Genomic DNA, 13,540 nt, shown 5'->3' with positions numbered 1-13,540 from the left:
TGAGGAGAAATCCTAGGAAAGTGATATGTTTATACAGTCACTTATGATGTAGTTAAATTATGTTGGAGTTAAGTTTATAAGAAGACAGGCAGTCCACACACTGAGTCACCTGGAGGAAAAGCTTGCCATGGTCCTCTTATTAAAGAGCTCGGGTTGATAGAGGATGAAATTCTGTCTTTGTCGCTGCACAGCCCCTTAGCTGACAAAGGAGTGTGGAAGTCAAGAAGTTACTGAAGGGAAGCCGGATTCTCTGATGAGTTTGCTATAGCAGTGGTGTTCTTGCTGGTGAGTTATACATTGGGATTACTGGGTAAAGTGCGTTGTTCTACCTGTAACCCATACTCTTGAATTGAATCAACTCCTGGAGAGATGCACACTCCGACTACTGCTTTAAAAAATACCTGCAAGATCAACATTTATGAATGCTGTCCATTGGAATTCTTGAGCATAGAACACTTCTTACAAGGAGAAAGGAACTGGGGCTGTTCCAGTTCCAGGGGACAAGATTGCCATTTCTCAATATATTTAGAATATTTTCTGATTTGAAAATTGTGTTTTAGTTTATTAATCACAGAGGTGTGATATGATAATTTGACACACATGAACAGTGCATAGTGTGCATGGATGAACATCAGGGTAGTGGCCATCTTTTACGCTGATTCCAAGTGACCCTTATACAGACTCTCATTTGGGTAATAGATGTGATTGTGACAGGAATTCACAGGAGTAAGGAGTTCAAGTGTGTCCACTGCTCTGGGCTGCCACAGCACACTCTAAAACCACATCTAAAGCACATTGTGGTTGGGATGGCCTAGGGAAGTTTATAGAACCAGAGCATCTACATCTAAAACATATTGTGGTTGGGATGGCCTAGGGAGGTTTATAGAACCAGAGCTGCTGCTATTGCTGCTGCCTCCATAGACTAAGTTTTGTCTTTAGAGGATGAGAAACCAGACTAGGTGATATCCAACACATTGAACAAAAGCAAAAATTCTTCTCATATTGTAATGAAGAGAACGGAAAATTTACCTTTTCTGATTTCAGAGCATTTAAAAATGACTTTAACAGGCTTAAGGATTCAACAGACACTGACCAATGCTTCTAATGCTGAGAAGCGAGGACAGGGCTGGTCTCAGTGGCCCAGTTCCTATCCCAGCTCTCAGGAAGGTCAGAGCAGGATTGGAGTTGATAACATTTGAGCTACTGACCAAGGTGAGTGAGACTGAACCTCAAAAGCCAATTACTAAGGCTGTAACTCAGGGCACAGTGCATGCCAAGGTCTGGCATTTGGTTCCAGTAACACATGCACATGCACAGACACAGGCATACACATATGCACATGCACAGGCACCATTTAAATCAGGAGGCAATGTCACACTTTCAGCAGTGGCTACTAACAGGGTCCTGATAACATCTGACACTGGGGGTAATTGAGGAACAAACAGAAACTGTGGACAGTCTGGCATTTTATTCTGTTAAGGAATAGTGGGGAGGTGTGGGTTAACTGAAGTCTTTACATGAAAGGTGATAATCATTTCCTACCTTGCACTATTAATTTCTGCTTAATTCTCCATCTTTAGAAATAATTGAGAGTTTAAAAAATGTTGCCTTCTCGTCTACTACTTTAAAGTACTCTACTTGCTTTAGACAACAGGTGAGTAATATATGTATAGTGTAATAAAATGCTTAGTATGATTTCACATGATGTTCTCTTGCATAATGTAATCCTGTTGAGGGCTTATACCGTCTTCTTATTTTTTACATTGTACAATGATCTCAGTATTTTGTTCATTTCCTGGACTCATTCTGCATTTTGATTTCCTAAGACTCCCCTGTCAATATTACGTTCACATGGATAACAGAACAGAGTGAGTGAATGCTGTAAAGAAAGAGACCCAACTCCAGTCTCTCACCAGAAAGGATCTGCAGGATTTATAGAACATTTGCTGAGAACTATATAACAGTTGATTTTATGGTTATTGAAATTTCATTGTGATCTCAAAAATGTTTATTCTTATTTCCTCAGTTATAACTTATGAACAACATTGATTCAAAAGAGAGATGGATGACTCCATCCATGTACAAATGGTAAGGACAGAGAACCCAAACCGTGTTTCAAGGCTGAGTGTGTCAGGCATGAAGGGAAATAGAAAGTCTTGCATTGATTCACATGAAACAACAGGTTAAGCAAAACTAAGAGTGCTAAAAATAACAAAAAAGCATGTATATATATATATGTATATATGTGTGTGTGTGTGTGTGTGTGTGTGTGTGTGTGTGTGTGTGTGTGTTCTTTTTCATATGTATGAAAGTTTAATACGCAGGGTAGAAGTCAAGGTGCCCTAAACAGGAAAACTATCCAGTGTAATAGCTGTCATTTTCTCCTCAAGGATAGTCATCACCAGGCCATGCCCTCTCCCGAATGTATCAGCTTTGATGGTTCCTTCTAAGCCATGGAGAAAGGAAACCACAGCTGTGGAACAGACTTCACCTTGGTTGGCCTTTTCCAGTATGGACACACGGACACCTTTCTCTTCACAGTTATCATCCTGCTTTTTGCAGTGGCTCTCATAGGCAACATCACACTGGTCCACCTCATCAGGCTGGACCGAACCCTCCACACCCCCATGTACTTCCTCCTCAGTCAGCTCTCCATCATTGACATGATGTACATCTCCACCACTGTGCCCAAGATGGCAGCTAACTTCCTGTCAGACACTAAGACCATTTCCTTTCTGGGATGTGTGATCCAAGCATTTGTGTTTCTGACTCTGGGTGCATCTGAAGCCCTCTTGCTGGGTTTCATGTCCTATGACAGGTACATAGCCATCTGCCAGCCCTTGCACTACCCTGTGCTCATGAGCAGGAAGATCTGCTGCTCCATGGTCGCTGGTGCCTGGAGTAGCAGCTCCATCAATGCTTTAGTGCACACAGTGTATGTATTTCAACTTCCATTCTGTGGATCTAGGATTGTTAACCACTTTTTCTGTGAGGTTCCATCTCTCCTGCCACTGGTGTGTGAAGACACGTCCCAATATGAGCATACAATCCTCCTGAGTGGCCTTGTCATTCTGTTGTTACCCTTCCTGGCCATCCTAGCTTCCTATGCTCGAGTGTTGGTTGTTGTATTCCGGATGGGTTCAGGGAAGGGACAGAGTAGAGCTGTGTCCACCTGCTCCTCCCACCTGACCGTGGCCAGCCTGTTCTATGTCACTACTCTCTCCACCTACACCCAGCCACACTCCTTGCATTCTCCTGGGAGGGACAAAGTGGTGGCTGTGCTCTACTCTATCATCACCCCTGTTCTGAACCCTTTCATCTACAGCCTGAGGAACAAGGAGGTCATGGGGGCCCTGAGGAGACATATGGGATGATGGTTATAGACACAGAAAGTGGGTCTTTGGGTTGGCCTGTGGACTGATGTAAAGCCTGGTCTTGGCAATTTCTGGGATGATTTCAGGATTGATATTCTGGTGGAAGCTCATCAGATTGTCTTACTGACTGAACAAGAGCATGAACCTTTGCCCCTCCCCAGTGACACACTGCCGTTCATTTGAATGTTGTCTCTGAAGGAGATGGAAGGGCTTTGTCCCTGGACCTGGCATCTCTGGCTGCCTGTGAGGCTGGATTCGCTTTCCACAAAACCTTCTGTCCTGATCCAAGGAACTGTGGATTCTCAAGACTGTGGGAGTCAGTAAAGGTGCCTACTATCTCTTTCTCTGGACACTCTGCAGTTCATGAATATAGATGTACATTTGCAGATATTTTACACAAATTGGGAATGTTTTACTGGTTTTCTTTGCAGGTACAGTTATTATATAAGAGTTTGTGTTTTTACACTCTCATGTGTTTTAAGGACAGTTCTAAAAGAACTATGGAAGGAGATAATTTTTTGTATTAGATATATTTCTTTACTTACATTTCAAATATTATTCCCTTTCCCTATTTCCTGTCCATAAATCTCCATCCCCTCCACCTCCCCCATATGGGTATCCCTCCCATCCATCCCTTTTACTCCCCCCCATATTCCCCTGCACTATGGGTCCAACCTTGGCAGGACCAAGGGCTTCCCCTTCCACTGGTGCGCCAACCAGCTCTTCTCTGCTACACATGCAGTTGGAGCCCTGGGCCAGTCCATGTATAGTCTTTTGGTAGTGGTTTAGACCCTGGAGGCTCTGGTTGGTCAGCATTGTTGGAAAGGAGATAATTTAATGCTTGCTTCGATGCTTGTGTGACTATTACCAACTGAGTAAGATTTCTAAGATCTCCTAAGCTGTTCAATGATATCATTCTTACTCCCTTCATAACACCTTCCCCAAAATTCACTAATGGCTTTGCAATAAATCTCATCAATGGATCTGTCTGACAGTATGCACTCTGTGTCTTTCCATGAACAACTTTACGTTGATTTTTCTGCAGCCATACTAGCTTATGATAAGGACCTTTAGACTAAAAGAAACAGAATGATTCTGCTTTAAAAAATCCATAAACAATTTCTGTATTTTGTCCAAGGCTAATATATAATAAAGGCCAACAGCAATAATATTATTTCAAGCAAATTTCCAGTATATATACTGTATATTATGGAGCTCCTTATGTGGACCAGAATGGCCTCAGAGTACATTTGGGAAGAAAGTTCTATTCCAGCATGCACAGATTTTAAAAAACAATCAATTGTTTTGTTTTAATTTAAATTTACAAATGATTGTGAGCCACGATGAAGCTGGGAATGAAACCTGGGGCCTCTGGAGGAGCAGTCAGTGCTCTTAGTGTTGATCCAATTTTCTAGAGCCCCTGCATGTTTAAAATGGTCCAACCATTGTCATGTAATCCAAGACCCAACTAAAAAACCTTGTGTTCACCTGTGAACTGGTGTAAGTAACATGACAAGAAATTCTCAGTATCAAAATACATATGTTGTGGGGATAGAGTGATGGTGTAGATGTTAATAGCACTGGCTGCTCTTCCAGAGCAATTGAGTTCAAATTCCAGCACTTTTGTAAGGTAGCTCACAACTGTCTGTAGCTCAAACTGCAAGGTATGTGAGACCTCTGGCCTTGAGGAATGCTTATATGCACATATCCACATCTTCACCCACACAATTATTATTATTATTATTATTATTATTATTATTATTATTACAATAATATATGTTGTGAAATATTTTAGAGATTTCTCATAATTGGTGCCAATAATTACAGTGATAATTATAAGGACAGATAGAAACACCTCTTCATGGCACTAATAAAAATGAATTGCATCTGTTGTCAGTGTGTCATCCCATTCCCCTATCTGGGCTGACTTTTCTGGCCTCAGTGGAAAAAGGATGCACCCTGTCCTGCTCAGACTTGATGGGCCCGGTTGGGGGGATAACCAAGGGGTTCCCAACCTGCTCACAGGAGAAGGGGGAAGGGGATAGTGGAAGAATTTTGTCAGTGGGAAACGGGAGGGGGAAGCAATCAGATGTAAATTGAATAGGTAATTAATGGAAATAAAGAATGTACTGCACAATTTTCATGTGCATATATGTGTGTACATGATTTACCTATATATCATACTATACTATATATGAATACGTAAATGCATGTGACAATAATTATCAATAAAAGGAACTATCACATTGAAATTGGTGAATGTGGATAGAATTTGAGGGAAGAAATAGAAGATCAAAATATTGTTACTGTATTTCACTTAAATATGTAATATAATTTTAAACTGAAAGGGAACATAGCCAGAGATACCCTAGAGAAGAGAAAAATTGTGCTCTCAAAAGACATGGGCTATTTAATAGAAATCTAAGTGTCAGGCACAGGATACCTCCCTCAAATTTGCTTAATTTTCTATTTCTGTGACACAGCACTCTGTCACTGGAGACATAGCTCAGAGCACTATCTCTTCTTCCACAGTGTCTGGGTTGAATTTGCAGCACCAAATCACAGAACACAACTGCCTGTAACTTTATTTTGAGCATATCTGGCTCCTTCCTAACAATGCAAATAAAATAAAGTCATAAAATAAGAATCGCACCCTCCATGAACAGCTTGCCTTTGCTCTTTTATTTTCTTTTTTTAATCTTTATTAACTTGAGTATTTCTTATTTACATTTCGATTATTATTCCCCTTCCCAGTTTCTGGGCCAACATCCCCCTAAACCCTTTCCCCTCCCCTTCTATGTGGGCTTCCCCTCCCTGAAACAATCATGTTCACTGGGGGTTCAGTCTTGGCAGGACCAAGGGCTTCCCCTTCCCTTGGTGCTCTTACTAGGCTATTCATTGCTACCTATGAGGTTGGAGCCCAGGGTCAGTCCATGTATAATCTTTGGGTAGTGGCTTAGTCCCTTTAACAGGGGTCCCGATCTCAGTTCAGTGGTTTGCTGCTGGCATTGGCCTATGTATTTTCTGTATTCTGACTGTGTCTCTCAGGAGCGATCTACATCCGGCTCCTGTCGGCCTGCACTTCTTTGCTTTATCCATCTTGTCTAATTGGGTGGCTGTATATATATGGGCCACATGTGGGGCAGACTCTGAATGGATGTTCCTTCTGCCTCTGTTCTAAACTTTGCCTCCCTATTCCCTGCCAAGGGTTTTCTTGTTCTCCTTTTAAAGAAGGAGTGAAGCATTCGCATTTTGGTCATCCTTCTTGAGTTTCATGTGTTCTGTGCATCTAGGGTAATTCAAGCATTTGGGCTAATAGCCACTTATCAATGAGTGCATACCATGTGTGTTTTTCTGGGATTGGCTTACCTCACTCAGGATGATATATGTTATATGCTATATGATATATGTTATATGTTGGGGCATCTTTTGGGTATAGGCCCAAGAGAAGTATAGCTGGGTCCTCAGGTAGTTCAATGTCCAATTTTCTGAGGAACCTCCAGACTGATTTCCAGAATGGTTGTATCAGTTTGCAGTCCAACCAACAATGGAGGAGTGTTCCTCTCTCCACATCCCCGCCAGCATTTGCTGTCACCTGAGTTTTTGATCTTAGCCATTCTCACTGGTGTGAAGTGAAATCTCAGGGTTGTTTTTGATTTGCATTTCCCTTATGACTAAAGATGTTGAACATTTCTTTAGGTGTTTCTCAGCCATTCAGCATTCCTCAGCTGTTTATTTTTGTTTAGCTCTGAACCCCATTTTTAGTAGGGTTATTTGTCTCCCTGTGATCTAACTTCTTGAGTTCTTTGTATGTTTTGGGTATAAGCCCTCTATCTGTTGTAGGATTGGTAAAGATCTTTTCCCAATCTGGTGGTTGCCATTTTCTCCTAACCACAGTGTCCTTTGCCTTACAGAAGCTTTGCAGTTTTATGAGATCCCATTTGTCGATTCTAGATCTTAGAGCATAAGCCATTGGTGTTTTGTTCAGGAAATTTTCTCCACTGCCCATGTGTTCGAGATGCTTCCCCACCTTTTCTTCTATTAGTTTGAGTGTATCTGGGTTGATGTGGAGGTCCTTGATCTACTTGGACTTAAGCTTTGTACAGGGTGATAAGCATGGATCGATCTGCATTCTTCTATATGCTGACCTCCAGTTGAACCAGCACCATATGCTGAAAATGCTATCTTTTTTCCATTGGATGGTTTTGGCTCCTTCATCAAAAATCAAGTGACCTTACGTATTTGGGTTCATTTCTGGGTCTTTAATTCTACTCCACTGATCTATCTGCCAGTCTCTGTACCAATGCCTTACAGTTTTTATGACTATTGCTCTGTAATACTGCTTGAAGTCAGGAATGGTGATCCCCCCCCAGAAGTTCTTTCATTGTTGAGTATAGATTTTGCTATCCTGTGTTTTTTGTTATTCCAAATGAATTTGCAAATTGCTCTTTCTATCTCTTTAAACAATTGAGTTGGAATTTTGATGGAGATTGCATTGAATCTGTAGATTGCTTTTGGAAAAATGGCCATTTTTACTATATTAATTCTGCCAATCCATGAGCATGGGAGATCTTTCCATCTTCTGAGGTCTTCTTCAATTTCTTTCTTCAGAGGCTTGAAGTTTTTATCGTACAGATCTTTAACTTGATTTGTTAAAGTCACAGCGAGGTATTTTATATTATTTGGGACTATTATGAAGGGTGTCATTTCCCTAATTTCTTGCTCGGCTTGTTTCTCTTTTTTGTAGAGGAAGGCTACTGATTTATTTGAGTTAATTTTATACCCAGCCACTTTGCTGAAGGTGTTTTCTTGTCATTAATGTAATCCATAAACTCACTCTAAACTGTAAGGCTGAGGTTGCTAAGTATCTTCAATTCTCTGACCTCATGTGTCCTCCATTGCTGTGACTGAGGGTGATCTGTCCCTACAGATCCTGCATTTGAATCCTTGGTCCCCAGTTGCAATGATTTTGGTTGGGGTGGGGGTTGGAACTTTTATGATATGGAAACCTAGTGACATGTGTCACTAGGGTGGGACTTGAGATTGTGAACCTTAGCCTTTCCTCCTATCTTGTTCTCCACTTCCTAAGTTTAGGTGCAATGTGACCAGCCAGCCTCCTGTCTGAACCACCATGCTATCCCTGCCTGCTTTCATGTCCTCGGCATCTTTGTGGTATTCCTCTGAACTGTGAGACAAATAAACTTTCTTAAGTTGTTTTCATCAGGGTAGTTTATCACAGTACCATGAAGATAAATTAGTAAGAAATTGGTACTAAGTACCAGAGCCATTGCTATGAAAAAAAATGATCATGTGATACTTGGGACTCTGGAAGTGGTTTCTGTTTGGAGTGAAGAATTTGAGTCCTTAAGAGAGTCCCACTGTTTTGGAAGCAGAACTTAGTGCAACATTAGTTAGAAGCTCAGAAACAAGACCTTTCAGAAAAATGTGGCCAATAGATACCTAGCTTGTGACATTTCAGAGGACAGCAAAACATCTACCCAGCTATCTACCCAGGTAGATAGACCCCAGCTATTTATGTTATATGTGGACCAAGAATCTGGCTTCATTATATCCATGTCCTGAGAACTTGAGAGATGTCAGATGTAGGATAGTGGACTAATAGCCTGGCAGAGTATAAGTGTGAGAGCAAGTCTAAAGTTTAGACAGTGTATACACAGGGAAACAGCTGTAGTTGTTGAAGAGGTTAGTGCCATGAAACTTAGTGCTTGGTACTGTGACAATGGAGAAAGCAACTTGATGTCAAAACCCTACCTACCCATCAAAGGCTCCAATGTGTAAACATGCAAGTTTACAGGAAACAAGAAAGGCTGGACTGAGTCTTTGCTCCTTGACTGCAACCACCTAGGAGATGCTTCCCCAGGGTCAGAACTGATCCGTCTCTGGTCAGGTGGGAGACCCAGTGGGCAGGCTCCTTGCCAAGCTGGCATCAGACTTTGGCAGAATTATCCACTCTATCTGAAGACCTGAAAGATGAAGGACTGGAGGTGGGAGATGGAGAGTAGCTAAGGTCAGGCAAGGTGTGGCAGGGTCCAAGTCCCTGCAGGAAGCTGTGAAGGTGAAGCCTAGATTGCAGTGAAGACCCCAGGATGCTGGGGACGCAGGACTGTGGGACATCTGCTAAGGAAAACTATGCACGTGGTGAGGAGCAGCCCAAGGCAGAATCTATGTGTTCTACAGGCAGGCAAACTGGAGCAGTGAGGCTACTTATGCCTTTGGAGCTTAGGTCTTTCAAGTCCTAGATGCCACACATGGAACTTCAGGGTTTGGATCTTGCTATGACTTGATCCTTTTTTTGTTTTTTACTTTGTCTTCATTCCTGTCCTTTAGATGGAGAATATATATGATATTCCTTTATATATTGAAAATTTTAAAATATGTGCTTATTCACTTTACATCCCAATCGAACCCTGTCCTCCCATTTCCCTCCTCACACAGTTCCGGCCCCCATTCCTTCTCCCCATCACTGAGATGGGGGAGCACCGGCTGAGTACCAATCCACCCTGATGCATCAAGTCACTAACAGACTGGGCTCATCCTCTCCCACTGAGTTTAGACAAGACAGCCCAATTAAGGAAATAGGATCCCCAAGAAGGCAACAGAGTCAGGGACTGCCCATTCTGCTCGTTAGGAGACACACATGAAAACCCAGCTCCCCATGTGCTACATACGTGTGGGAGGCCAAGATTCAGGCCATGAATGATTCAAAAAGGTTACAGACCACAAAAATGATTGGAGCATAAAAGAAAATCCTCTTTCTGTATACTAATCAAAGCAGTAATGTTCATAATGAAGAAAGACTAATAAAAGTTGCAAGGGGAAAATGCCAAGTAACATATGAAGACAGACCTATGACAATTACAGCTGATTTCTCAGCAGAGACTCTGTAAAGTCCAGAAGGTCCTAACAAGATGTTTTGCAGACTCTGAGATATCACAGCTGTCATCCCAACTACTATATCCAATAAAACATTAGGTATTATTCAAAAGCATATTCTCAACAAAATTAGAAAGTCTAAGTGAAAAGACAATTTTCTGGATAGATTCCACTTACCAAAGTTAAATAAAGACCACACAAACTACCTAAATAGTCCTATAATCCCTAAGCAAATACAAGCAGCCACGAAGCTTTCCACAACAACAGTGAAAATGCCCAGGTCCAGATAGTTTTTTGCATAGAATACTACCAGATTTTCAAAGAAGAGCTAATACCAATACTTCTCAATCTATTCCACAAAATAGAAACAGAAGAAATTTTACCAAACTCATTTTACGAGGCCACAGTCACTGTAGTACATAAACTACACATAGACTTGGCAAATAAAGAGAATTTCAGACCAATTTCTCTTATGATCATTGATACAAAAGTACTCAACAAAATACTCACAAACCAAATCCAAGAACACATCAAATGTAACATCCATCATGATCAAGTAGGCTTCAACCTAGGGATTCAGGGATAGTTCAATATATCAAATTCCATCAACTAAATCCACCATATAAACAAAGTGAAAGAGGAAAAAACCCACACAATCATCTTATTACATGGTGAAAAGGCCTTTGACAAACTTCAACACCATTTTATCACAAGCCTTGGAGATATCAGGGATTCACTGTACATATATAAACACAATGAAGGCAATGTATAACAAGCCAATAGCCATCATTGAATTAAATAGAGGGAATTTTAAAGCAATTTTTCTACTATCAAGAAAACTATGCACATTGTGAGGAGCTGCACAAGAGAAGGCTGTCCAGTCTCTCCCTATCTGTTTGATATGGTACTTGAAGTTCTAGCCAAAGCAAGTTCTAGTCTAACTCTATCTAAGCAATTGAAAGTCTTGCATGACAAGAAATTCAATTCTCTGAAGAAAGAAATTGAAGAAGATACAAGAAGGGGAAAGGTCTCCCATGCTCATTTATTAGTCTGGTTAACAGTAAAAATAGTCATCTTATCAAAAGCAATCTACATATTTAATGCAATTCCCATCAATATTCCAACACAATTCTTCATAGAATTTAAAAGAGCAATCCTCAACTTTATATGGAAAAATAAAAAAAATAGAGGCTATATTAAAAACAGCCTATACAATAAAAGAACATCTGAAGGTATCACCATACCTAATTTCAGGCTGTACTACAGAGCAGTAGTAATAAAAATCTGAATTCTATTGGAATAGATTCCAATTAAATTCCAATTAGATTAAAATTGAAGATCCAGAAATAAGCCCACATACCAACAAACAAAAGATCCAAAACCCAAACACTGAAAAAAGAAAGTATCCTCAACAAATGTTGCTGATCTAACTGGATTTCTGTGTGTAGAAGGATGCAAATAGATACATATTTATCACCCCGTGCAAAACTCACATCCAAGTGGATCAAAGACCTCAAAGTAAAACCAGATACACAAAACCTAATAGAACAGGAATTGTGGAATATCCTTGAACTCATTGTTACAAGATGCAACTTTTTGAACAAAACACTTATAGCTCAGGCTCAGAGACCAACAATGAACAAATGCAATCTCATAAACATTTCTGCAAGGCAAAGGACACCATCAGTAGGACACAATGTCAGCATACAGAATTGGGAAAGATATTCACCATAGCTACATCCAACTGGGGACTAATATCAAGCATATATAAATAAATCAAGAATCTAGACACCAACAAATCAAATAACCCAATTAAAATGGGGTACAGATAATTCTCAACTGAGGATTCTCTTATGGACATGAAACCCTTAATGACTCAGATCAAAACCTCAAGTGACAACACATGCTGAAAAGGATGTGGAGCAAGGGGACCACCACTTCATTGCTGGTGATATATCAAACTTGTGCAAACAATAAGGAAATCAAGCAGGCATTTTCTCAAAAAATTAGGAATAGCTCTACCTCATGACCCAGATATAATACTCCTGGGCATATGCTCAAAAGATTCTCTGAAATACCACAATGAAACCTGTTCCACCATTTTCATAGCAGCTTTATTGGTAATAGCCAGAAATGGAAACAACCTCAATGTCTCTCAATTGAAGAATGGATAAAGAAAATATGGTTCATTTATACAATGGAATGCTATAAAAAAGGAGGATATCATGAAATTTTCAGGCAAATGGATAGAACTAGAAGCCATCATCCTGAGTGATGGCAAAAAGGAGATGAATGGTGCGTATTGACTTACATGTGCCTATTAGTCCTAAAGTGCAGGATACCCTTGCTACAATCCATAAACCCAAAAAACCTAAATAACAAGGAAGGCCCAATGATGGATGGTGTAATCTCACACAGAAGGAGAAAAAAAATAGTCATTGGAGTGGATCCAGGATAGAACTTGGTGAGAAAGGAGAAGGGGATAAGAATGAAGATGCATCAGGTGTGTGGAGAGAGGGCCAGAATAAATAGTCAGCTGAGGGTGGCAGAATTATGTCTAGGACTTGCCAGAGACCTGTGTGGGGGATCCTGCAGGGAATCTATGAGGGTGACTCTAGCTGAGAGACCAAGCATTGTTGGCTATGGAGCCTGAAGTAGCATCTCCTGTAGTCAGGCAGGACTCTCAGTGGAGGGATGTTCAGGATACAGTATCACCCACAAAACCTTCGATCCAAAATGTGTCCTGCCTACAGGAGGTGCAGGGACAAAGACTGGGTAGAGACTGAGGGAATTGTCTACCAAAAATTGGTCCAATTGAGACCCAGCCCATGAATAAGAACCAATCTGTAAGAATATTAATCACATTCTGTTATGCTTGCAGGCAGGAGCTTAGTGCAACAACCCTCTGTGAGGCTCCACCCAGTAGCTTGTTGAAACAAATGAAGACATCCACAGTAAAATATTGAAAGCTCAGGAAGTCTTGTGGTAGAGTTGGAGGAAAAATATATGGATCTGGAGGGAAAAGGAGCTACATAATAAGACCAACAGAATCAACAAACGTGGACATTTGTGGACTCCCAAAAACTGAACCAACAACCAAAGAGCATCTATGGGCTGGACCTAGGCTCCCAACAAATGTAGCAATATGCCACTTGGTCTTCATTTTGATCCCCTATGAACTGGATAGGGTCTTGTACCTAACTCTGTTGCCTGCCTGGAATGTCTTGTCTGACCCCATTCAGAGAGGATGTGCCCAGTCTGTCAGTGAATTG

At 40.9% G+C, this 13,540-nt stretch overlaps 1 protein-coding gene across 1 annotated transcript; it reads left to right on the top strand.

Annotated features, from left to right (window-relative positions):
- Window positions 1-2,453: 2,453 nt before the first annotated feature.
- On the top strand, window positions 2,454-3,374 carry Or2ak4 (olfactory receptor family 2 subfamily AK member 4). Its single transcript, NM_001000014.1, has one exon. It carries the CDS (start codon window positions 2,454-2,456, stop codon window positions 3,372-3,374), a length of 921 nt encoding a protein of 306 aa, NP_001000014.1.
- Window positions 3,375-13,540: the final 10,166 nt, after the last annotated feature.

The sequence above is a fragment of the Rattus norvegicus genome, chromosome 10, assembly GCF_036323735.1.
Source record: "Rattus norvegicus strain BN/NHsdMcwi chromosome 10, GRCr8, whole genome shotgun sequence".
NCBI lineage: Eukaryota > Metazoa > Chordata > Mammalia > Rodentia > Muridae > Rattus > Rattus norvegicus.
Note: the sequence above shows the minus strand (reverse complement) of the source record. Positions and strands in the feature narration are given on the sequence as shown.

Coding starts and splice junctions, on each gene's coding strand:
- Or2ak4 (NM_001000014.1), top strand. CDS start 2,454: ATGGAGAAAGGAAACCACAGCTGTGGAACAGACTTCACCTTGGTTGGC.